Here is a 26,017-nt window from a genome sequence, read left to right on the forward strand (position 1 = left end):
GACACCTATAAGTGCCACCTATAAGTGCGTGTCTAGGTGTAAATGGGCTAACGGCAACCACTCTGTCTGGCCTGGGCCACTCTGAGGCATCTGTCCCCTCCCACAGGAAGCCTGGGACCCTGCATTCCCGGCGCTCTGCCTGGAGGCATCTGGCAGAAAGATACACTTCAGTCTGGGCTCTTTTCTTCCTTTGCAGGGCTGGGGAGCCGAGTATCATCGCCAGGATGTCACAAGCACCCCCTGCTGGATTGAGATTCATCTTCATGGACCACTGCAGTGGTTGGACAAGGTGCTAACTCAGATGGGCTCCCCACACAACCCTATTTCTTCAGTGTCTTAAGTCATGTGCTCAGCTGCATTTCCACAGAATAGACGAAGGCAGGGGCTTCTACCACTGCAACTCGCAGCTAGTACAAGACCCTGGACGCAGATGTAAACACGTACGATGCACACGATTCCCATTTCTATCCCCATTGGTTCTGTGCTACCTACTTAACCTGAGGCTAGTGCTGTGTGGTTGAAGAAGCACGTTTTCCAGACCGGTGTCTGATTAGAAGCCAAGTCTTTTGTGAGAGGGCAAGCGGCATGTGAAGCCCACTGGGTCAGCTCGTCACTCTGCAGAAGGTTGTGCCCCAGAAGGAAAACACAGAGCTGCTTACATAGGAAAATACACGAGCACTAGAGCAAAACCAGTCAAACCCACATGATTGCAAAAAGACCTCACTTGCAATGTGAATGGCAAGAAAGGAGACCAAGCTTGTTCAAGGACCTGCGAGAGAGGCCCCAGAAACCTTCTCTCTGCAGCTGAACTGTGCGTGGCCGCGTACTGCGCTGATGTCAGGTACAGTTAACCGGATTTAAACTGTGATTGGAAAGGGGGAAACTGTGAAGCCTGGAGTCAGGCTGCCTCCATCTACCACTGCTGAAACATCCAGCAAGCAAGCAGCAAGCAAACAAAACCAAGGCTCATGAGGGAAGACAGCCCGAGATGAGCCTTGGTCCCCAGGCCAGGGCTAGCCCAGAATTCAGGCCCAGGAGCACAGGGGCTCCTGCTTCCACTCTGGGCGTCAGCTTCCCACCTTCCAGCTCCTCCTGTCTGACCTTGCAGATGGCTGTCTGCCCTGTGTACACGGCGAACCCTGTGCTGAGGTGAAGCTGCAGATGGAAGACTGGGAGCGAAGTCGCATGGCGACCTACACTACTAGGTGGGGCATCCTTTGCCTCATCTTCTCTCCTGGTGACAAACACTAAGTGATTACAGATGATTTAAACGACAGCAAAGCCATGGGGGAGAGCTAGAGGCATCACTGGGTCGTGTACATGTATTTCTCAATCCAGTACCTGAGTTGATTAAGTTATTAGCTGGTTACATCTGTGGCAGCCTCTTCTAAAGCTATGAAATACCTGGATAGAGCCTCCCAGGTGAGGTAGGAATGTTTCATATGCCCTACAATTTTTTGAGGAAACAGTGGTAGTGAATAATAAAGCATTTTTAAAAACACCTTATGTATATATACACATATATACATATAAACATATATGTACATTTACACACACATGCATATTTAGCATGCATGCATTAACGCTTGTTATTTCCTTTGTTGGACGATAAAGGGAAACATCCTCCAGACTTCAGGGTACATGCACTTGTTAATCACCCCACTGCTTCTAAGTTTACTTCGGGCCCTTTGAGAAGCACATTATTTAGGATGGCATTCATGGTTTCCAGGGTAGAGCGTCCACTGTCCGAGATGCCTTCGTTCAATCCACTCTGCCTAGCATCGATGTATACACACTGTTTGTTCCCCATACAACTGTATTTTAAGATAGAGATGATGATCACAAGTCACACACAATGCCCACTCTATCTATAAAACCTACCATTCTTATATATACATATTATGTCAGAAAACACACATTTCGTCTCAAACTACCACTTAGATTGTATAATACCCAAGCATGTTAATTCATACAGTCTGTCTTGTGCCTTTGTGTGTACTGGGTACGATGTCAGGTGCTGTGGAATCAAATGTACATTAGCGGTAGTAGCCCCCAACTCCCCAACGCCCTATATCTAACATTTGCATAGACAAATAGGACAACATAGGACTTTAAAAACCCACACATGTGAACTTTCTTGGGCTTGAAAAATAATGTAACCAAGTTCTTAATTATTATTATATTGGAATTTCACATCGCTTCAGAACAATTAGGTAATTTGTCTTTGCATAACTACTTTCATCCCTAGTCACTCCACCTCCTGGAACCCCTATTTTTCTGGTATTTCTCCTGGCCTCTTCCTTGGAAAAGCCATGCATATGACAGATCTCCGAGTACCCATCCAAGGACGCAAAGTGTTTGTCCCAGATTTCTAACAAGTGGCCAAATATCTCTGGCAATGTGTAGCTTTATGGAACTATTCAGAAGTAGAAGCTTCCAGGTATGGTGGAGCCTGACTTTAATCTCAGCAGGGAAGAGAAACAGATGGATCCCTGAGAATTCAGGGCTGACCTGGTCTACATAAGGAGTTACAGGACAGCCAGGGCTATACCTTGAGACCCTGTCTCAAAGCAAAGCAAAGCAAAACAAAAAAAGAAGCTTAAAAACAAAACTAAAAAACCAAATAAATTACTTGGCTTTCCTGGCAGTGTTAAGAAATCAGAGAAAATACTGAAATGTGTCTGAGTTCTTTGAGAAAGGAATCACAACATAGGTTCATATGTATATTATCAGAGAATTTAGCATCAAAGGGATGTAAGTCCTATGCTCTATAACATAGTCACATTTTAATGAGTTTCCCCCTTGGCGGCTAAGAGATCAAAAATATCATAAATGTAATCCTTTGACTTTAACTCCTCTGAGTGACCATGTGGCAATCACCCCATGAAACTGACAAGCAAAACTATGCTGCATGTGTTGTTTTACAGGGTAACAGGAAAAGTGGGTAGCCAGGCCTTTACACTGCAAATGTGCCTCCTGTTGCCCTGGGCAGTGGAGAACTGTATCAGTTTGGCCTGCCCACAAGACCCAGAATGCTTATCACTGTGTACAAGTAGGTATTTGTGAGTCTTAACAAATAAGACATGGTCAGTTTGTTTCAGCTAAATGATGCCACCTGCTTCAGGACTAAGAAGACACCACCTTTTTGAACACATGCTTCGGTGTTGTGTAGTCAGCAAACGCAGCAAACTCTCTAGCATTTAGAATACTCTTTTCATTGTTTTCTGAGGATGGGGTTATTCCCAGGACAACAGAAAGAAGAGGGTAGTGAAAACATCTTATAAACACTGCTTGCTGGACTTGAAGCTCCAGCTTAACTCCGAATGGTCCAGATATTTTGTGTATATATAATAAGTAAAATATACCGTGCATTCCACATCAACTTACCTGCTAGGAGTCAAGAGCTGCACTGTGCAAGGGTAGGTGACTGTCACATATGTGACAGCTAAGTTCAAATGAAAATAAGCAGACTACTGGGAGTGCTTTGATGCCCAGCAGCCTGGCCTCCCGTCCTGGAAATGACAAACACCGTCATCTGGTAGTTTGTGGTAGACAGTGAAACACCTTTGGGCTTATTTTTCTTCCGAACTCTAGGAAATACTTGTATCTGATCTGTGGCTCCTTAAGATGCTTAATCATAAGCTGTTCTACTTAGACATGGGATTTTTAAGAATTCTTCATGCTGTAAAAAAGCTTTGGTGGCACTATAAAAAAAAGGCATTGTGGACTATTTGGCATTATGTGTGTAATTTTAATGATACTTTGCAGAATTTTTAGAGATGTTTAACTACTCCTCCGCAGCTTAGCACCAGACCGCACAGCTCAAACCCTTTATGGTGATGTTATTGTTATTAAAGAGTGAATTTAATACACATTGTCATTTGAGCACCTTACCGTAGCAGCTCATCAAGGAGCATGTCTGTATTAAGATGGTTAGCATGTGATGCTTAAAACCCCTGGATACAGAGGGAAACTGTCACTAAAAATCATTTATTTTCATATGCCATGAAATATGTTTAACTGATTAAAACATTTTCTAAGAGAAGCTTGTGAAGTTGCGAATGACTGTGAAGTGATCACATGCTGCTGTTTTGTTTCCTCTGCCCCAAACTGTTCCACAGATTGGAGGCTTACAGCTACAGGTTGGGTGGGGTTCAGAAAGCCTTGGTAAGGGGCAGAGTCTACATGCCTTACTATCAGTGTTCTGGAATACTGGGGGATGCCTTGTAGCCTGAGTGATCCATCCTCTCACAGTTACAAGTATTTCAGCTTGTGGTCTAGTGGCTTGGTATACAAGCTAATATTCTACCAGAAGACAAAACAAAAAGCAGCATCTCTAGGCATGCTGTATGTGCAATCTGATGAGCTGAGCTCTCCTACCTTGCTGCTGTTTAAAAAAAAAAAAGTACCATTAGTGTGGTTACAGAAGCTATAAGTCTGAAATTAGTCTCCCTGTCCTGATCAAGGAGCTGGCATGGTAATTCTGGAGGCGCTGGAGGAAAATACATTTTCTTTTGCTAGACAGTGGGTGCAGGGTCACTTCCCTTTTCTTGAAGCCTCCAGCATCCTGCCCCTCCATAATCACATCTACTCCCTCGGGGTGGGAGCTCACTCTGTATGGCCTTTGCCATCTGCTCTGATTGAGTTGCCATCCGGTGAAAGTAACTTTACTAAGTAGACTAGTTACTTGCTGTACTATGATACTGACTGGAGCACCTCAACTCTGGCCTTCAGCTAAGTTCAGTAGCTGCTTTCCAACAGACAGATCTACAGGGTGGTGTTGTACAGCTAAGCAAGGCTTAGCTGGACTAGGTCGGCGTCAGACTTCTCTCCCAGGGGATATAGTTCGTGTCACAGTCGCACATGTGTCTGGCTACCAGGTGGTACAAGAGATCAGACCATGTATCTGATTTACCTAATATTTATCAAGTAACTGCAGGCTTTTCCACCCGCACCCAAGTTCACAAAATAATGAGTGTGAGACTTAATTATGAATGTTGAGGCCGTAAGCTAGGGCTTGTCCCCCGACTAGCTTGTAACCTACACTGTTAGAATATTCTAAGTCCTGCCATGTGGTTGGCTACCTCTCCTCAGTTTCATGTGGCCATTTTCTGAGAGTTGGGTTGTGGGGAAATCTCCCACTCTCGACTCTTATCCCAGAATCCTCTCTCCCTCCTGGAACTTCCACCTCCCTATTTCCTAAGTTAGCAGGCTGACAGCATTTTACTGACAGGTGACGCTTCTACGCCGTGCACAGGAGATTATCCCCAGGTTGGGCTAGGCTTATGACTACGTAACTGGCTTGTTTCAAGGCTGGCACACCATTATTTCTTCTGCTCTATACTGGCCAAAACAAGTGTCATGTCAGTTAATCAATCCTAATTAAGAGATAGGTAAATAAAAACCTAATGATGGAAGAAGCTAGTCGCATGTCGAAAGCAGTAACAAGCACTGAAGCCATCTCGAAGCTCTTAACACACAGCTCTAGTCCCCACCCCCTTTCATTCACACTCACACTCTTACTTGCTCTTCATCTGAAGCTGGGCTATTCTGCTACCAAAGTTCCAACATTTTGATACTGCAACAAGACACTGTCACTACAAACATAATGGGATACGTTTAAGTTGTAGCCAAGCAGGGACATGTGTGGCTCATAGGCTGCAGAGTGGTCAGGCAGGCAGGCCTGGAGACAACAGGGCTCCCAGTACTCTACGTACAGTACCAGTGAGCAGATTCTTCTATAGCCAGTGTGGAACTAAAGAAACGAGTACAGCAGACAACTCAAAGTTTAACAGCTGCCCTTTAATGGATAATTTTGGCAAAGGTCTTTTTCAGACACACGAACAACACAATGAAGACCGTCACTCTCTTCCCTGCATTTGTTTATATGGTGGTGAGGGTGGGCAGGCAGAGGGCCTCGCACAGGCTAGGGGGGCGCAGCAAGGCTGAACTGCGCCCATAGCCCTCTGAGTTTAACGTCGCTTACACTTCAGAACTTAGGGGTCAATCCACTGACACATTTGGCCTTGTCATACGTGAGCGTTGCTCTCCCTTCGGGATCTCCTTTATGACGAACGTTAAGAATGACTATAAGAAAACCAAACCTGCCCTGGCCTTGGTGGGCTGAGTAAGGATTCCCGGCCCTTCATTACAGCCTAGCTAGCTCCAGGTCACTGCGACAACCCAACATCCATTCCTTCCCAGTGCGTCCGGATGAGGAGCACAGCACCAGGTGATGTGATATTACTATTACCTTTATGACTTCCACAGGAAGTAACTGCCTCCTTAGCTTCAGTGAGCAGAACTGAAGAAAAACATTAAAGACCATACAGGAGACTTAGACTCAGGGTGATATGATACAATGAAATGCAAAAACTCAATACTTATTATCCTCAAATGCACACGCACACTTAACAGGAAATAGTTTTCTTCTCTCTCTCTCTCTCTTTTTTGAGAAAGGAACTTGCTATGTAGCCCAGGCTGGCTTTGAATCTGGGATCCTCTTGGCTCAGTTTTCCAAGTTCAGGGCTTCCAGGTGTGCACCACCAACGCCTGATTATCAGGGCATCGTCTTGGTCTAAAGGCACACCTATCCATCAGTCAGGCAAAGCACAGCAGACTTCCTGGTAAGCCCTCACACTGGAGCTCCTGGGAACTGCTGCTGTCTTTGCTCCAAAACTTGTTGATTGAGTAGCTGCTGCTGTTTCTGTAAAAACTGGACAACTTCTGGACTTCTTAGTAATGACTTCAAGAGAAAAGATCGAAAAGGATTATTGATAGAATTATCCATTTTTGTTTGAGAACAGGTCTCACACCACAGTCAGGCTGGCTTTGAACTCAACACAGTGCTCCTGGCCTGATTCTTTCAAGTGTTGGGATGTTTCTATAAGAAAGCATCAACCATGCTGACAGTCGGTTATACCTGATGTGCATATTTTTCCTATGTCATGTAGCAGTTTAAAATTAGTACTGCCTTTGTCTACATTTTTATATTGTCAAGTTTAAAATCTTTTCTTTGTGATTCTTTAGTATTATAAAACCTCACTGTAGAAGTTTGAGATAAAAATCTAAATTCATTTTCTTAAAAAATGTCTAAAAAAAAAGTCTAATATTCTACCAAAAACTTATGTCGAAAGTATATCATGAGTTAAAGTCTCTCCTTCAAATTACTTTCGAAATATTCCAATATCTTATCAAACAACCGCCCCTTTCCTGATTGACTTCTGGTAATTTCCATCAGTTGTATATCAGAGACTCTTATTAAATATTAGTAATTCTATCTCAGTGCCTTTACAGTACTACTCTATATACTTAGAGTCTGTTTTAAAATCTCATCTTTCTCAATCAAAGGTTAGTCAGTGAGGAAAACAGGGCTAAAGGTGTTCCTTCCACTGCAGTCCTGGAAGGGGAGGGGAGGTCACCGTGTCCAGTGACAAGGCACTGTGCAGTTCTGATGGCCAGTCAACTACTTCTAACGTCTTAAAAGGAAAAACAGTCCCATTGAAAACAAGCCGTTTTCACTAAAGGGATCTGCACTTACCAGTCTTTTCTGATTTAACACTTGCTCTAATAGAGTAGGTCTTGCAGGGCGATCCCCAAAAGATCCCGTTCTCTGTTTGACAATGGAGAGTATGTTTTCTGTGCTTTCCTGGGATCAATGACAGAACGGTTAGTACAGTATTGTAATCCACAACTGCAGGTATTTCAGTGAAATGAGCATCTCTCTTATCTTTGTCCTTTTTGTTCAGTGTCTGTGGAACTTTAGAAAAGCCTCTGGGTAAGTCACAGGTGCTGGCAGTTAATTCTCAGTAAACTCCTCCTCCCTGCAGGCTTTTAAAGTCTCAAATTGAAGCTACTGGGCAGAGGGGAAGTTAGTTCCCCGAGGGCTGTTCCCTGAAGAATGACAAGTGACACCGAAATCTCCTCAGACAGAACAATCTTTGTCCACACTTCTGCTCACTTTGGGACAAAATAAATTACTCAGAGGCAATCTACTGCTAATGAGGTACTGGATTCATACCCACAAGAAGAGAGTGGCAGTAAAATATTGCTTACAGAAGCAAACAGCTTTCAGAGTAAGCTGGATGGAAGGGGCCAGGGATCACAGCTATGAGGTCACCGCTACAGAGCACATAGCAAGTTCTGCAATAGCAACCTTTCCCTGAGACTGAATCCCATTACAATGTTGCTCAAGTTAGGGGAAACGTTGTGCCCCTAATAAAACCACGCTCTGACAAAGAAAACTAGGAGAGACTGGCTAAGGGCTGAACCTAGGACCTTGCCATGCAAAGAAAAAGAATGGGCTGTACTTAAAATGCTTTATCATGAGGCCATGCCTATATGAAATTATTAATATTATTATTTTATTATATTGGTCTTGTCCCTTTTATCTACTGGTTTTTGAGTTTATTAAAATAGCCTCTTCCCCCCTTTATCGTGAGATGCTTAGCAAACTTTTGTTATAAAAACGTTTCCATACATTCATGTTTTAGGTCTCAAAATATTAAAAACTCTAAAAGAGAATTCAAATATCACAAAAGCAAAGACAATTTCTTCTTCTAACTCTCCCCAGTTATCCTTATTTATAGCACTGTTTCCTTTACGTACACAATACACGGAATGCTAGAGTTGACTTGACTGTAGAGAACCCTGTGTCTTCACAACTCCAGGCCTTGCACTGTGTAGGTAGGATGTTAGCACCACAAAACTCAAAGACACTTACCGTAGCAATAGTTATCCAGTCTGAACTTCAAAAGGAACTTCTGTGGTAAGGAGGCTGCCTACTTTTTACGGATCTGGTTTTGTTTTTTAAACAGCTCTAATATTTAGGCCGACTTTGCTGGGTTTGAGCTGAAATGCACACCAATTATAATTTCCATCTAGCCAAAATAAATCCGAAGAAACACTAACTGGGCCTTATTTTAAGGCCAAAAGATGAGGGAGGCGATTTAAGCGAGATGAAAACGGACCTAAGTCCACACAGCCAGCAGCAGAATCCCAACTGCAAAGCACACTGGCTTCTATCTTCCCATGCTTGACTTGGATCAAGTAACGCCAAAGTGCTCTGTGAGTTACTACCCCACTGCCAATCCAACTTTTCTTCGGAGCCACGGGGTTTAAGAAAAACAAACAAACAATCCCCCCAAAACAACAAAAAACAAAGGTCAAAAAGTTACAGAAAACTAAAAATAGGGTATGTAGGAAGCCACAGGGTGGAGAAGGGGAAGGGTTTACTGACAAGAGGTGCAGATCACCTCCAAAGTGCCAGTGTCGGGTGGGGCTCTCACTGTCTGCTCAATGGCAATGAGAGGATGAGCCCAGCCCCTTGCGGGGGGACCCTGAGTGTGTACAGTGGAGTGGCACCCACCTCCCCTGGCCCCGGGGCCCGAGGAGCATACCTCCAGTTTGACATTGCCTGTGCTGGCCGCGGCGGGGCCACCAGAGCCCTGTGCCTGGTCGCTCTTCTTCTTCTTGTACTTGTCCTTGTACATCTTGTTGCGGTGCTTCTTACACATCCAGGGCTTACGCTGCTTGGCCACCTGGCTGGTGGTCTCGCGGCAGCCCTCGTAGGTGCAGGTCTTCGAGCCTCGTCTGCGCGCCGCGCCGCCACCCTCGGCATCCTCGTCCTCCAGCTCCTCGGGGCTGGCCGCACTCTCGCCGCCGCCCGCCGGGTCCGATGTGTCCAGGAGGTCGGCGTCGTCCTCCCCCGCCTCATCCTCGGCGTCCGCCGCCGCCTCGCTCCCCGCTAGACCTGGCCTCAGAGCGCTGTCCGCCGCGGCCTCGTCCTGTCGCATCACCAGCACCGTCACGGGAGGGGCCGTCCGGGGACTGGTGGTGCCCGGCCTGGAGCCCTCGGACACAGCTTGCGCCTCCGTGATGCCGCCAGAGCCAGGGTCCGCCACCGCGGCCCGTCAGCACTTGAAAAACACAACGGGACTTCACAAGCGATCCGCCGTACGTCCGGGGACCCGAGCAGCCCGCACTGCACTGCGCGTGCGCAACAGCGGTCTGAGCGCCTGCGCTTCAGAGCTGGGGGGCGGTGCTGAGCAGGTGCAGGACAGAACCGAATGCGCCTGCGCCGCGGCTTTCCGCAAACGATTGCTGAACGCTGGCAGACCAAGGACCCCGCTAGCTTCCAGGCTGGGAGGAACAACAGACAGCAGCAACGATTGCGCCTGCGCAGCTGTCTTCTCGCCGGCGAGCGATTTCGGAGAGCTGGAGACTCAGGAAGCTTGTCAAAGAGACCTGGGCACCGCCAGAAGGCACTTTCTGCCTAAACCCACCCTCCCTAAAGGGTTCAAAGCACGTCTCTTCTGCAATGTCTCTGGGTCAATTAGGAAGGTTTCTGAGAGGAGTTTGAAACAACTTAAGGAGGAAATGGTTTATTTGACTCATGCATCCCAGTCAAGCCGGGTGAGAACATGCTTTCAGCTAGCTTTCTTACCCAGGCATGCCTTTTCTGACATTCCCAACAATGGGATCGTTGGCTTACATGACAGTTCTGTTTTTATTTCCCGCATAAGCTTCCCACTGACTTCCATAGTGGGTGCATAGGTTGGCGTTCACACTAGCAATGTACAAGAGGTCCCTTTCCTCCGTATCCCCACCAGGGCTTGATATCTTACGGTAATAACTGTTTCATCTGGGATGGAATAACACTGTAGTTTGGATTTGCACATTAGGATTAGTGATGTACATTCCATACACCTGTTGGCCTTTGTATGCTTTTCTTTGTGAACTAACTATATCGCCCATTTCAATAGGGTTCTTAGGTATTTATTATTTTTTTTACTTATTTTTATTGTATTTGTTTGAATTCTTTAAATAATTCTGATGCTAACTACTCATCAAATGTAGTTTGCAAATATTTTCTCCCGTTCTAGAGATTGCCTATTCTCAGGTCTTTTACTGAGCCACAGCTTTTTAGTTTGATACCCATCAATTTGTGTTTTTTTTCGCCCCACTTCCTATGTTTTAGAGGTGTCTTATACAAATAGATCTTTGCCCATTCATCTGCCCTATTTTTATTTCTAGTGGTTCACAGTTTTAGGCCTTATATTTCAGTCTTCAATTCATTCTGTGTTGATTTTTATAAATAGGGGTTTAATTTAAGTCTTCTTTTTAAAATCTATAAAGCTGAAATGAACTTTATTCAAGAATGAACCAGTGTACAAAAATATGCTCATATTATAAAAACATATTGAATTGAGTATTTTTTATTCTTTTAAACTCAGTCTTAGTTGTCAGTTTTGTTTGAAGCTTTATTATTATTATTATTATTATTATTATTATTATTATTATTATTATTAATGTATGAGTACACTGTCACTGTCTTCAGAAACACCAGAAGAGGGCATCAGAGCCCATTACAGATGGTGGTGAGCCACCATGTTGTTGCTGGGTGTTGAACTCAGGACCTCTGGAAGAGCAACCAGTACTCTTAACCACTGAGCCATCTTTCTAGTCCCAAGCTGTTGTTTTTTTAAAGTTTCATTTGCAAAGCCATAAATTTTACTTAGTGTAAGTATACATTGTAAAGAATCAGTCCATTTATAAAGGTATACAACCAATCTTATAAGACATTTTGGTTCCTTGGTTTTCCGTAGTGGAGATCCAGTCCTGGCTTTGTGAGTGCTTGGCAGGTTCTACCACTGAAGCTAGACTACTAGCCTTAAAGCATATACCATTCACTATAGCGTCCTTGTCTCTTCTAAAGCAGTCCCTGCTCCAACTCCCAGCCCCAGGAAACCATTACCCTACTCCCAGTCTCTGGAAAGTTGCCTTTTGTGGATCTTTTTATCGATGTAGCAGACAACACCCAGGAATCTGAGCTCGGTTTCTCAGGAGAGATGAAGTTGGCATACATTGTCTCTAGGCTTTTCCCTAAAGTCTGAATGAATATAGGTAGACTATCTCAAACTCACAATGGTTTGCCTTAAGGTTTTTAAAATTTGTAATGATACAAAGGTAAAAAAAATTTCAAGAAAATACTATCCTTTGGGTCTTCGAAGCTTTATTTTTGAAGTTCCCTATGTCACGCACAGTTTACATTCTATAAATTTATTAATCTGTGCTTTGAACTTTGAATCTGTGCTATAAATTTATTAATCTGTGCTTTGAATCTGTGCTGGCCTTGAACTTTGCGATCCAGAAAAATACAACTTAAGAGAATGGTAAAAAATTTTGGTTAATCACGACAGTATTAACCAAGACCTTAACACTTGGCCAGGTGGGATGAGCTTGTGATCTTAGCGTGAGGATAGGGGTGAGGTGAGAAAGTTGTAAGTTCAAGGCCCCTCTGAGCCCTGTCTCAAAACAAACAATAAAAAATAATCCCCCAAAGAACAAAACATAATAATAGCACAAGTTACCTTTCCTCCTGAAGCCCCCACAATTCCTTGGTTCATACATACTTCCAGAATTTAAAAGCACATAAATGCTATCTTTGCAGTACAAGTTTTTGGGTAGATTTAGTTAGAGCTCTTCATACCACGAATAGCATAATTAAAGAGAAAATGTCACCAGAAACAGATACACAGTTTGAGAACAGGAATTTTATGTTTTCTGTAATACGAAATTGAAATAAATGCTCCTTGAAGTTGAGTAAGATGTCTGTTTCTTGTGCTAGGGTTTTAATATTCTGCTACCAAGGCTTTTTACGTTAGTTTAAAAGCTCTCTGCCATGTTTGTACTTGGGGTGCTTCCTGACTTTGGCAGTGGAAACACTGACACCACCCCTGTCCATACGCACCAGGAGTTGCCACAGTGACACCACCCCTGTCCATATGCACCAGGAGTTGCCACAGTGACACCACCCCTGTCCGTATGCATCGGGAGATGCCACACTGACACCACCCCTGTCCGTATGCATCAGGAGATGCCACAGTGACACCACCCCTGTCCGTATGCATCGGGAGATGCCACAGTGACACCACCCCTGTCCGTATGCATCAGGAGATGCCACACTGACACCACCCCTGTCCATACGCATCAGGAGATGCCACAGTGACTCCACCCCTGTCCATATGCATCAGGAGATGCCACACTGACACCACCCCTGTCCATACGCATCAGGAGATGCCACAGTGACTCCACCCCTGTCCATATGCATCAGGAGATGCCACAGTGACACCACCCCTGTCCATATGCATCGGGAGATGCTACAGCGACACCACCCCTGTCCATATGCATCGGGAGATGCTACAGTGACACCACCCCTGTCCATATGCATCGGGAGATGCCACAGTGACACCACCCCTGTCCATATGCATCGGGAGATGCCACAGTGACACCATCCCTGTCCATATGCATCAGGAGATGCCACACCCAAACCATCCCTCGTCCGTATGCATCAGGAGATGCTGGTGGCAAGTAGCTCCTTTTCTAACGAGTGGGTGGGAAGAGTGTAGTTGGATCTCAGATCTTCCTAATTAAACTAACTAATCTTTCTTTGCCCTCAATGTTCTTTCCAAGATTAATTAACTTTTCAAGACTTAATTAACTTCTGTTGAGATGCTGGCAAGCACGTCTCACATTTGTTTAAAACCATACAGCCTGTGAATGTCAAATGTTCACCATACCATCCAAATGGGGGCAGTGTATTTCTGCATTAGTCTTGCTCAGTCTATCCTTATGCTAGATGCTAGCTTTATTATGCTGCAAAGCTGAAGTATCTGAAGGTCTTCAGTGAACAAGCGTTTTCCTCTCAGTTCATAACACTCTCAAAGTGCTCCTTTTCAAAGTGACAGTCTTAAGAGGAGGGCCTGTGGGAGATGATCAAGTAGTAAGGGCAGAGTTCTTGTGACTAATATAAAGTCCTGATAGATATTCCAGGGCCTGGGGAGATGGTCAGTTGATGAAGGGCTTACAGCACTCATCTGAGGGCCTGAGCTCATATCTTCAGCACTCCTGTTAAAAGCTGGGTTTGACATGTGTCTGTCACCTCAGTGCTCTGGGCTCAGGGACAGATGGATGCCTGGAGTTCCTTTGGCCATCTAACCTTGATGAATTCCAGGTTCAGTGAGAGACCTCCAGCCACCACACCACCACACACACCACCACACACATCACCACACACATCACCACACAGCACCACACACACCAACACACATACCACCACATACTACCACACACACCACCACACACCACCATACATATCACTACACATCACCACACACCACTGCACATACATCACCACACACACCACCACACACCACCATACATATCACCACACACCACACACACCAGCACACACCACCACACATACTACCACATGCCACCACACACCACGCATCACCACACACATCACCACACACCACCACACACACCACCACACACCACCATAGACATATACCACCACACACCACCATAGACATATACCACCACACACCACCATAGACATATACCACCACACACCACCACACACACCACCACACATACTACCACATACCACCACACATACCACCACACACATCACCACACACCACCACACATACCACCACACACATCACCACACACCACCACACACACCACCACACATACTACCACATACCGCCACACATACCACCACACACATCACCACACACCACCACACACACCACCACACACCACCACATACCAACACATACCAACACACATACCACCACAGACCACCACATACATCACCACACACATCACCACACACCACCACACACACCACCACACATACTACCACATACCACCACACATACCACCACACACACCACCACACACCACCACATACCACCACATACCAACACACATACCAACACAGACCACCACAGACCACCACATACATCACCACACACACCACCCACACACCAGCACACATACCACCACACACCACACACACACCACCACATACCACCATACATACCACCATACATATCACCACACACACCAGCACACACCACCACACATACTACCACATGCCACTACACACCACGCACCACCACACACATCACCACACACATCACCACACACCACCACACACACCACCACACACCACCATACATACCACCACATACCACCACACACATCACCACATACATCATACATACTACCACATACCACCACACATACCACCACACACATCACCACATACTACCACACACACCACCACACACACCACCACACACACCACACACCACCACACACTACCACATACCACCACATACCAACACACATACCACCACAGACCACCACATACATCACCACACACACCACCCACACACCAGCACACATACCACCACACACCACCACACACACACACCACCACCACACACACCACCACAAACCACCATACATATCACCACACACCAGTACCACACACCACCACACACCACCATACATATCACTACACACCACCACACATACCACCACACATACCACCACACATACCACCACACACCACACACACACCACTACACACACCACTACACACACCACCACACACCACCACACACACCACTACACACATCACTACACACACCACCACATACCACCATACATACCACCACACACCACTACACACACCATCACACACACACACCACCACCACCACACACCACCACACACCACCACACACCACCACACACCACTACACACACCACACACACACACCACCACCACCATACACCACTACCACACACCACCACACATACCACCACATATAACACACACACACACACACACACACACACACACACACACAAACGTTACAAACACAGTCCTTGATCCTTCTGTCTTTTTCAGATCTAGCAAGAAGGCAGCCTTTTGTGTGCTAGGGAAGGGGCATCCACTACTGGGGGCTTGATCTGAGACTTCTCAGTCTCTAGAGCTGTGAAGAACACATGGTTATTGCTTACTTATAAATTATCTATAGGGTTGTATCCTCTTACAGCACACTAAACAGGCTGGCAAAGCTACTTTAAAACATTATGTTTGTTGATAAAGCCACTGGGATGTATTAAGACTGATCCCTTTCCCTTAAAAGGCAGACTAAACATGGCTTCTCAATGGAGAGATAGCCCTCACCTTCTCTCTCCAGCCTTTCTCAGAACCAGGCTGTGACTGAGAAATGGGAAGTTGTATAAAGTGGGGACATTAAACATGATGATGCTTGCCAAAAATGTGCAGCACGAATTTGATTAATTCTTTAGAACTCATTTCCTGTTTACAAAGACACAAGGGGGAACAGACTAAACCCCAGGATGTGGAAGCAATTAGTAAACTTCCAAATGCAGATTCTAAAAACCAGATGGTATTGGATAACTGTCATGAATTTCCCAAGGTATATTAATCCCATTTGGTTATGGAAGAGCTTGTCCTTAAAAGTATAAGATTGACAATTAACAAATGGAGAGTGAGTTGTTGTGATGGCCACATTTGACTGAGTTGATACAGCTGACACTCACGTACACAACATATCAAGCAGTTATGATAAAAAAATTTACAAGTGCTGAATCTGGGCATATGGGTACTCACTGATTGTTTTTAAAACACTTTAAAACATTTTATGCATTTGAAAATATATATTAATAAAATCTTAAGTGAAAATACAAAGGACTATCTTGAAAGATCTATTTTATCACTACAGCTTAATAATTCGATTCTTTTTCATTGATGACAGTTAAAAATCACATAAGCTCATAGTACAAGTGAAATTCCTTTTTATTTAGTTAATTTTAAAGGTTAATTTTTCAATTTTATGTGTATGAGTATGTGAACATACACCACGTACATGCCTGGTAGCCACAGAGGTCAGGAGAGGGCACCAGATCCCCAGAGACTGGAGGTATAGATGGTTGTGAGCCACTCTATGTGAGTGGGGGAGGAATCAAACTTGGGTCCTCCAGAAGAACAGATAGGAAACTATTTCTCTAGCCCCTGCAACATTTTCTTTTAAAATAATAAAGTTTAAAATGATTTTTAAGAGAGGAAATAAATGTTTGTGCTCAGCCCACTTTTTCATTTTCATACAGAGAAGGATTGTGGCCCAGGGAATGGTACCACTCATACCGAGTGGGCCTTTGTCAATCCTGAGATTCACCAGAAATTTCCACCATTTGAGCCAAATTGAAGCAAGCTTTTTATTAAATACTGAGTAGGATAGGCACTGATTAGGGCCACTCTCTGGGATTCCCAGCTGAGTGGTGACTGTGTTGTGGTGGATATTTAAAGGTAAAGCCACATGGCCACCATGTATTCCCATGTGGCTTGGCTGCTATTTTCAAGGACTACAATTCCCAGCATCCCAGGGAATTCCCTGGTCCTTGGGCAGGTGGTCCTTACAGGTTAGCTTTTGGGAGTTACACCTTCCTGCTCAATGAACATAGTCAAGATAATCCCTCTTAGGCACATCTCAAGGCGGTTTCCTACATGATTCTAATTCTCATCCAGTTGACACTTGAGATTAACCATCACAGCTCCTCCCCTTGTCAACTCGACATCCAAATACGTGAGTTTAAATCGCAACATTCTATCTCTTCTCCCCAGAGCGCCACATCCTTACAATACAAAACACAAGCCAGCTTCAGAATTCCTCATAGTCTTTAATAATTTCAACAGTCTGAAAATCCGTGGGGGTTAATCTGAAATTCGTGGCTGCTTCTTAGCTGTGAGCACCTCCGAAATATAAATCAAGTTATACCCTTTCACCATGAAATAAAGAATAAATGCCTCTATTCCAAAAACGGAAGGATTGGGGTGCAGCAAGGACTGTTTGGACCCCAAGCTAAATCCAACCAGGGAAACTCCAAATCCTGCAGCATATCCGTGTCCAGCCTCTGGAGCTATTGAAGTAGACTGGCCTCCAGGGCTGTGGGTAGCCTTGCCTCCCCTGCTTTGCTGCCTGAAGTGTATATGTAGCCTCTGCAGTTCTACGCCACCTGAAACTTCCCTTGGCAGCCGGTCCATAGACATGATCTCATCTCCAATATCCTGGGGTCTCCACTGCAACTCAAGCTTTACTTTCACAGCTCCCCTTGCAGGAGCTTCAATTCTAACACAGGTTCATGGCTCTTCTCTGAGACTGGGGCAGGACTCTGGGTCACATTGCAGCATGGGCAAGCTCAGCGGGCAGCTTGACACGGCCTGGCTCACAGCGGTTTAAGTGTCTGTGTGTTGATCCTGAAAAGATGTTTCCCTGGGCGGTCACCTCTGAGAAGCTGGGGATATCTTCAGCTTAGGTTTTTTTTCCCCTTCAAATGAATTTGGGACTTCACAAGATGGAGCCTCTGATAGGTGATGTTTCCCTCAGGAGTCTTCTCAGAGATTGAAAACTCTACACAGAAGAGTGGAGTTTGGGATGTGTGAGTGTGTATGTGTGCATGTGTATATGCTTGATATATGTATGTGTATATGTGTATATGGGTGTAGAGATATTCTCTTGTGCACTGTGTAAAAACATTCACCTGTTAATAAAATGCTGATTGGCCAGTGAACTGGGGGCAGGATTAGAAGAAGGTGGGACATCCAGCAGAGAGAGAGAAAGAGAGAGAGAGAGAGAGAGAGAGAGAGAGAGAGAGAGAGAGAGAGAGAGAGAGAGATTTGATTGATTCTGGGATTGAGTGAGGCAGGGGGAGATTGGCCCGCACATAGAGGAAAACTGTCACATGAAACTGACCAGGTAATCAACCACTCGGCAGGACTTAGAATAGAATAAATGGGATAATTAAATTATGAGCTAGTTGGGGAACAGGCCCTACTTTATGGCCTAAGCATCTCTTCATAAACATAATTAAATCTCAGAGTCATTATTTTGGGGAATTTACGTGTGGGTGGGAAAGACTGTAGTTATGTGTGTGTTTATGTGTGTGTGCACATGTGTTACATGTATATTTGTGTATGTATCACAACAATCAGTTATGAGTTTAGAAATGAATGAATAAAAGACTGGGGATATCTCTTAGTTGCCTAGCATCTGCAATCTCTATGACAAAGAAAGAATCTATTACAAAGATGCAGGATGGGAGGCAAGACAATCCACTGTTTCCCCGCTAGACTCTGCACAGTGCACCATTTAATGCTTTCCTGGACCTGAGTCCTTTCTAGAGCATCATTTCAATGTGCCTGTCGTTTTCCTATCAGAATCCTTGAATAATTATGAGGTAAATGAATCTCTACGTCTGATCTAGTGGTGTCTAAACACAAGCTATCGCACCCTACTAATGAGTTAGATGTAAACCATTATCTTCTGCCTTTTAGGTCTGGGCTTCCCATTCTAATTTTCATTTAATTTCCCTTGACCATGCTTCCCAAGATTTAACCTAAGTCCTAGGGAAGTCACATTTATCTCGCTTGATTCTATCTCTTTATTTCCAGTTTTCTTCTACTTATGTTCTGACATTAACACTGATGTGTTTTTAAAACCACTCCAGGGTTTCTGTGGTATTTTGAGAAAGCATGTTCCCTAGAGATAGTATTTTTAAATTATCACCTTTAAATATTTTTTAAAATTACACTTATTCAGTGTGTGGGGTCAGGGGCACCCTTAAAATCAAATCCAGGTCCTCTGCAAGGACACTAGGTGTTTGTTCTTAACCTCTGAGCCAACTCTCTAGCCATTCACCACTTCCTTACCTCTGTAGAGCACCATAGAAATCAGGCTCATCATTATGTGATATATCTTTACATCATTCCTTCTATAATTATTAATTGCTATCAAAAGGTCTGGCCTGGTCTGCAGCTTCCCAAGGCTTCAAGAGCTTCAAGAGCAGCCCACCCACTTGACAGATCTAACACGACATGGGGATGATGGCCTTAGGTGTTGAGAGATTACCATGAGTTCCATACTGCTGAGATGACTCTGTGCTTAGAAAGAAGAGAAATCAGGGGTAGCTATGGGAAGAGACAGTTTGCTCTACATTTTTCAGAATCTAAGGACCTGAAACAACACTGTAGGGTCTGAGTTGCATGAATGATTTGATTATTATGGCAATGGCCCTCGGTATGTTCATATCTGTCTTTAATCATACTCCTACGGAGTCTCCTCCTGTGTGGGCTTAGAGTAGGGCTGGCCAAAGCCCTGCATATCTCGTAGCAGATGTGACACTATGATGTCTTGAGCAATGCTGGGGAAGTTAGCTTTCACACTGCTGGGAACACATTGCCAGGTTACCATGGTAAGGAAACAGTAAGTAAACAAGGGGAAGATGAGAATGTGTTGTATACAGCTAACTGTGGAGAGAGGTGACAAATCTTGTCTTAATTATACATGAGATGCAGAGGAGATGTGTGCACGAGTGAATGAAAATTACAGATGTCCCCCACCCCGTTTCTCCGTTACATCACATCTTTTTGAAGGATTCCCTTTAGAAGTTTCTCAGTGAGAATAAGTTGACCTTTTCATTTGTTGATTCTCTAAAAACATCTTTGTTTCATTTTCGTGCCTAACACATAGTTACAGCTATTTCTTAGTATCTTTCCCAGGAGCTGAGAGTGTAGCCCCCTAGGTGTTTATTTTAGATTACCAGTTATCTTCTTTCAGAAGTCAAGAGAACCATTTCACTGTTTTTATCTGGATCGTGTTCTTGCTCTGGGTACCCCAGTGCCAACCTGCTTACTCTTTAGTGAGCAAACTTACTTATTTTTTTTCTCCACTAGTAAGCTGCCACTTTGTTGCCTTTGGAGTGCTGTGACTTCTGTATGAAGTGTCTGACTATAAATTGTCTCAGATGTTCTTGATCAAGAATCACTGTGCTTTCTAAACCTAAGAGTTATTATTGTTGTTACTGTTTTAATTTTCTGTCAATTTTCTGTTAATCTTTCCGGAGGAAATCAATGTCCTAGTTACCACTGTCAATCTGAGACATGCCCTAGAGTCGACTGAGAGGAAAGCCTCCATTGAAGAGTTCTCTAGATCACATTGGGGTTGTCTTGATTATTACTTGATTTCAGAGTGATCTGCTCACTGTGGGTGACACCACCCCCTAGGCAGGCACTTTAGGATTGTATAAGAAAGGTAGCGCTGAATCTGTGAGGTAACTAGAGAGGGAGCCAGCAGGCGGAGTTACTCCATGGCTCCTGCCTGAGTTCCTGTCCTGATTTCCCTCGGGGATGAAGTGTGACCAGGACGTGTAGGCTAAATGAACACCTTCCTCTCAGTTGCTTTTAGTCAGAGTGGTCTATCAAAGCTATGTAAGGGGCATCCCTTAAACACACACCTACCTCTCACAATGTCACCTACAACCTCTGTCTGAACAATTCTTTAGGCTTTTTACCACTTTTCTGATAATCTTTTTTCCTCGTATGTCTTTTTCATCTAGTAGCACACCAAATAGATGTAAGATGCCACATTTTACATTTCTGTTTAAGCCGAACAAATTCGTTTTTTGACTCAGTCAACCGATGTCATATAAGCAACTTTATATGCAAAACTGTACCATGGGCTAGAACTGACACCACCAAAGAGTCTTCTAGGGTTTTGTTACCTGTGCAATATTTACATGCTTTGAGGCCCTACCATGTTTATCCCGAATTTCTCCCCTAAAAACTGCCTTTCTGTGATGTCCTTAGTGTAGGACAAAGGAAAGCTTTAAATGGTGAATAATGTGAACCAGAAAGAATGCAGTACCATTCAAACATAGTATGGTTTTCTAACTCCTTTTAACCACCAGCAACAGCACCAGCAGCAGCACCACCACCATCACACCATCATACCAGTACCACCGTCACACCATCATACCAGTACCACCATCACACCATCATACCGGCACCACCATCATACCATCGTACCAGTACCAACATCACACCATCATACCAGCACCAACATCACACCATCATACCAGTACCAACAACATCACCCAGCAGTAACATCATCATCATCATCATCATCATCATCATCATCATCATCATCATCATCACCATCAACACCGCCACCGCCACCGCCGCTGCCACCACCACCACCACCATCATCATCACCCTTTAGGAAGAAGAATCAATATCCATTGTGTTTATAAACTAGTCTTTATTAGGTTAAATTAAAATTTAGTGCATATACATGTTATCTATCATTGATCAATATAGTTTACTGTGTGGAAACTATTTTGGGCATCTTGTTTGGAGGAGAATGCAGAACAATTCTCTCCACCGATGACAATAAATCACTTTTCACTTAATGACTTGCATTGAACATCATTTTCAGTATCGTTAGTAGCATTAAGGAATGAAAGCCAGCACGATGGCTCAATGGGTAAAGGGACTTGCCACCAATCTGATGAGCCTGCTCCCCAGGACCCACACTAGGAAAGGAGAGAGTGGACTCCCACAAGTTGTCAGACCTCCACCCATATGTTGTGGCATGTACCCTCCTCCTGTTTTTTGTTAAACTTTAAAAAGGGTGAAAAATTCCTCTCCCGTATTCTTTCCTAACTTCATTTATATGAAAATTAATTGTTCATTGATAGCAGTTTTCTTACTGTTCTTTTTGATCTCTGCTTCTGCATTACTTAATGGTGTTGAGAAGGCAGACTTCCAGCCATCTCCCAGTGCTTGTCTGTTTCATGAATCGAAGAGCTTGCATGTCTGGTATTGCCGAGGAGTCTCAGATGGTACTCCCCCATTGCACAAGGGCCCGTAGTTCATGGTAACAGCCATGGGAACTTTAGCTTCTCTTTCCTGTTGGAGGGATTTTGGCTGTCCTACCTAGCTGTGCCGTGTCAGTATTTTAAAATGGAAGCTTAGTTCACATGCTTCTAGAGATGTGTGCCGTTGTCGGGTCTTTGTTGTCTTTCCACTGGTCACTTCCGGTTTCTTGGTCCACAACCAGTTTTGAACTTGTCTCAATTTCTCCCTTGTGGTCATCTCTACCGCAATTCTTCTATTTGTGGCTTTCCTCTCCATTTAGACTTGGGGAAGCCTTCTTGAGTCTGATCTCCATAAAATTGATTTAACTTTCATTGATTCTTTCCCCCTCTTAGTTCAGTTTGTTGCAGACTCGCGGTGGGCTTATGGTCTTTCCCCAGTTTTCTGTATCAGTATTCATGAAGGTTGGGGCTCCGGGATTGTTGAGAACATTGAGCAAATCTTAAACTGAGAGCCTGTATTATTTCTTACAGAAAACTAGTCTTTGAGATATGGTCTTGCCTTGAATGTGATTATTTTAGGTACTAAGGATCTAGCCCAAAGCCTGTGCATGCTAGCTTCTACCACAGAGTTAAAGCCCCAGCTACAGAGAGAGAGAGAGAGAGAGAGAGAGAGAGAGAGAGAGAGAGAGAGAGAGAGAGAGAGAGAGAGGGAGGAGAGGCTGTAGCCCAGGCTGACTTGCGATTTTTCTGCTTCAGCCTCCCAAGTACCAGGGTTTTCAGATGTGTGCCAGAAGACTGGAAGTCTTAGAATACTTTCATAGCCTACTTGTTTTTTTTTTTTTTTTTTGAGTATTTCTTATTTACATTTCGAGTGTTATTCCCTTTCCCCGTTTCCGGGCAAACATCCTCTCCCTCCCCTTCTCTATGGGTGTTCCCCACCCCATCCTCCCCCCATTGCCGCCCTCCCCCCAACAATCACATTCACTGGGGGTTTAGTCTTAGCAGGACCCAGGGCTTCCCCTTCCACTGGTGCTCTTACTAGGATATTCATTGCTACCTATGAGGTCAAAGTCCAGGGTCAGTCCATGTATAGTCTTTAGGTAGTGGCTTAGTCCCTGGAAGCTCTGGTTGCTTGGCATTGTTGTACATATGGGGTCTCCAGCCCCGTCAAGCTCTTCTAGTTCTTTCTCTGATTCCTTCAACGGGGGTCCTATTCTCAGTTCAGTGGTTTGCTGCTGGCATTCACCTCTGTGTTTGTTGTATTCTTGCTGTGTCTCTCAGGAGAGATCTATATCCAGCTCCTGTCAGCCTGCACTTCTTTGCTTCATCCATCTTGTCTAATTGGGTGGCTGTATATGCATGGGCCACATGTGGGGCAGGCTCTGAATGGGTGTTCCTTCTGTCTCTGTTTTAATCTTTGCCTCTCTATTCACTGCCAAGGGTATTCTTGTTCCCCTTTTAAAGAAGGAGTGAAGCATTCATATTTTGATCATCCGTCTTGAGTTTCATTTGTTCTAGGCATCTAGGGTAATTCAAGCATCTGGGCTAATAGCCACTTATCAATGAGTGCATACCATGTGTGTTTTTCTGTGATTGGATTACCTCACTCAGGATGATATTTTCCAGTTCCAACCATTTGCCTACGAATTCCATAAAGTCATTGTTTTTGATAGCTGAGTAATATTCCATTGTGTAGATGTACCACATTTTCTGGATCCATTCCTCTGTTGAAGGGCATCTGGGTTCTTTTCAGCTTCTGGCTATTAAAAATAAGGCTGCTATGAACATAGTGGAGCAGGTGTCTTTTTTATATGTTGGGGCATCTTTTGGGTATATGCCCAAGAGAGGTATAGCTGGATCCTCAGGCAGTTCAATGTCCAATTTTCTGAGGAACCTCCAGACTGATTTCCAGAATGGTTGTACCAGTCTGCAATCCCACCAACAATGGAGGAGTGTTCTCTTTCTCCGCATCCTCGCCAGCATCTGCTGTCACCTGAGTTTTTGATCTTAGCCATTCTCACTGGTGTGAGGTGAAATCTCAGGGTTGTTTTGATTTGCATTTCCCTTATGACTAAGGATGTTGAACATTTCTTTAGGTGTTTCTCAGCCATTCAGCATTCCTCAGCTGTGAATTCTTTGTTTAGCACTGAACCCCATTTTTTAATAGGGTTATTTGTCTCCCTGCGGTCTAACTTCTTGAGTTCTTTGTATATTTTGGATATAAGGCCTCTATCTGTTGTAGGATTGGTAAAGATCTTTTCCCAATCTGTTGGTTGCCGATTTGTCCTAACCACAGTGTCCTTTGCCTTACAGAAGCTTTGCAGTTTTATGAGATCCCATTTGTCGATTCTTGATCTTAGAGCATAAGCCATTGGTGTTTTGTTCAGGAAATTTTTTCCAGTGCCCATGTGTTCCAGATGCTTTCCTAGTTTTTCTTCTATTAGTTTGAGTGTATCTGGTTTGATGTGGAGGTCCTTGATCCACTTGGACTTAAGCTTTGTACAGGGTGATAAGCATGGATCAATCTGCATTCTTCTACATGTTGACCTCCAGTTGAACCAGCACCATTTGCTGAAAATGCTATCTTTTTCCATTGGATGGTTTTGGCTCCTTTGTCAAAAATCAAGTGCCCATAGGTGTGTGGGTTCATTTCTGGGTCTTCAATTCTGTTCCATTGGTCTATCTGTCTGTCTCTGTACCAATACCATGCAGTTTTTATCACTATTGCTCTGTAATACTGCTTGAGTTCAGGGATAGTGATTCCCCCTGAAGTCCTTTTATTGTTGAGGATAGCTTTAGCTATCCTGGGTTTTTTGTTATTCCAGATGAATTTGCAAATTGTTCTGTCTAACTCTTTGAAGAATTGGATTGGTATTTTGATGGGGATTGCATTGAATCTGTAGATCGCTTTTGGTAGAATGGCCATTTTTACTATATTAATCCTGCCAATCCATGAGCATGGGAGATCTTTCCATCTTCTGAGGACTTCTTCAATTTCTTTCTTCAGTGTCTTGAAGTTCTTATTGTACAGATCTTTTACTTGCTTGGTTAAAGTCACACCGAGGTACTTTATACTATTTGGGTCTATTATGAAGGGTGTCGTTTCCCTAATTTCTTTCTCGGCTTGTTTCTCTTTTGTGTAGAGGAAGGCTACTGATTTATTTGAGTTAATTTTATACCCATCCACTTTGCTGAAGTTGTTTATCAGCTTTAGTAGTTCTCTGGTGCAACTTTTGGGATCACTTAAATATACTATCATATCATCTGCAAATAGTGATATTTTGACTTCTTCTTTTCCGATCTGTATCCCCTTGACCTCCTTTTGTTGTCTGATTGCTCTGGCTAGAACTTCAAGAACTATATTGAATAAGTAGGGAGAGAGTGGGCAGCCTTGTCTAGTCCCTGATTTTACTGGGATTGCTTCAAGTTTCTCTCCATTTAGTTTAATGTTAGCAACTGGTTTGCTGTATATG

At 44.1% G+C, this 26,017-nt stretch overlaps 2 protein-coding genes across 3 annotated transcripts in view; one reads left to right on the forward strand and one right to left on the reverse strand.

Annotated features, from left to right (window-relative positions):
• The window catches only part of Smad9 (SMAD family member 9), a 50,439-nt gene extending 46,394 nt beyond the window's left edge, over positions 1-4,045 (forward strand). For both annotated transcript variants that reach the window (NM_138872.2, XM_087635843.1), the window contains 1 exon segment: positions 197-4,045. In NM_138872.2, the coding sequence (NP_620227.2) occupies positions 197-340 (144 nt within the window). In that variant the 3' untranslated portion in view covers positions 341-4,045.
• Positions 4,046-5,781: 1,736 nt separating this feature from the next.
• Rfxap (regulatory factor X-associated protein) lies at positions 5,782-9,965 on the reverse strand. The gene is made up of 3 exons (NM_001044263.1): positions 9,399-9,965; positions 7,541-7,648; positions 5,782-6,745 (listed from the first exon to the last, which is right to left on the reverse strand). Exons 1-3 carry the CDS (start codon positions 9,792-9,794, stop codon positions 6,635-6,637), a joined length of 615 nt encoding a protein of 204 aa, NP_001037728.1. The 5' UTR covers positions 9,795-9,965; the 3' UTR covers positions 5,782-6,634.
• Between the last annotated feature and the right edge of the window lie 16,052 nt (positions 9,966-26,017).

This window comes from Rattus norvegicus, chromosome 2, assembly GCF_021556685.1.
Source record: "Rattus norvegicus strain SHRSP/BbbUtx chromosome 2, alternate assembly SHRSP_T2T, whole genome shotgun sequence".
Classification (NCBI taxonomy): domain Eukaryota; kingdom Metazoa; phylum Chordata; class Mammalia; order Rodentia; family Muridae; genus Rattus; species Rattus norvegicus.

Coding starts and splice junctions, on each gene's coding strand:
- Rfxap (NM_001044263.1), bottom strand. CDS start 9,794: ATGCGACAGGACGAGGCCGCGGCGGACAGCGCTCTGAGGCCAGGTCTA. Junction 7,649..9,398: donor CAGGCAATGTCAAACTGGAG/GTATGCTCCTCG, acceptor CATTGATCCCAG/GAAAGCACAGAAAACATACT. Junction 6,746..7,540: donor TGTTAAATCAGAAAAGACTG/GTAAGTGCAGAT, acceptor TTTCTCTTGAAG/TCATTACTAAGAAGTCCAGA.